Source organism: Bison bison, unplaced genomic scaffold (assembly GCF_000754665.1).
Source record: "Bison bison bison isolate TAMUID 2011002044 unplaced genomic scaffold, Bison_UMD1.0 scf7180017864491, whole genome shotgun sequence".
NCBI classification, from domain to species: Eukaryota; Metazoa; Chordata; class Mammalia; order Artiodactyla; family Bovidae; genus Bison; species Bison bison.
The window spans coordinates 16,474,430-16,474,916 of record NW_011495050.1 but is presented as its reverse complement, the minus strand read 5'-3'; the positions used below and the strand labels follow the sequence as shown (position 1 = coordinate 16,474,916).

Below are 487 nucleotides of genomic sequence, written 5' to 3'. Positions count from 1 at the left end.
CATGGAACACTCTCCAAGTGGAACCGAAGACAGCTTACAGCCAGCCACAGACTTGCTGACCAGAAGTGAGCTCCCCCAGAGCCAAAAGGCCATGCAGACTAAAGATGCGAGCTCTGACACGGAGCTGGACAAGTGTGAGAAAAAGACTCAGCTCTTTCTCACTAACCAGAGACCCGAAATTCAGCCTACAACCAATAAACAAAGCTTTTCTTACACGAAAATAAAGTCGGAGCCCTCTAGTCCAAGACTCGCCTCATCTCCAGTTCAGCCTAATATTGGGCCTTCTTTCCCCGTGGGACCCTTTCTATCTCAGTTTGCTTTTCCCCAAGATATTACAATGGTCCCTCAAGCTTCAGAGATCTTAGCCAAGATGTCTGAACTGGTACACCGGCGACTGAGGCACGGAAGTAGTAGCTACCCTCCTGTCATTTACAGCCCTCTGATGCCCAAGGGGGCTACCTGTTTTGAGTGCAACATAACCTTCAAT

The 487-nt window shown here is 49.1% G+C and overlaps 1 protein-coding gene across 1 annotated transcript in view; it reads left to right on the top strand.

The window, feature by feature from the left end:
- ZFPM2 (zinc finger protein, FOG family member 2) overlaps positions 1-487 on the top strand; it is a 421,565-nt gene that overhangs the window by 418,174 nt on the left and 2,904 nt on the right. Inside the window, exon 9 of the mRNA XM_010863552.1 lies at positions 1-484. This exon is cut by the window's left edge and continues 20 nt beyond it. Within this exon, the coding sequence (XP_010861854.1) occupies positions 1-484 (484 nt within the window). The remainder of the gene's footprint in view (positions 485-487) is intronic.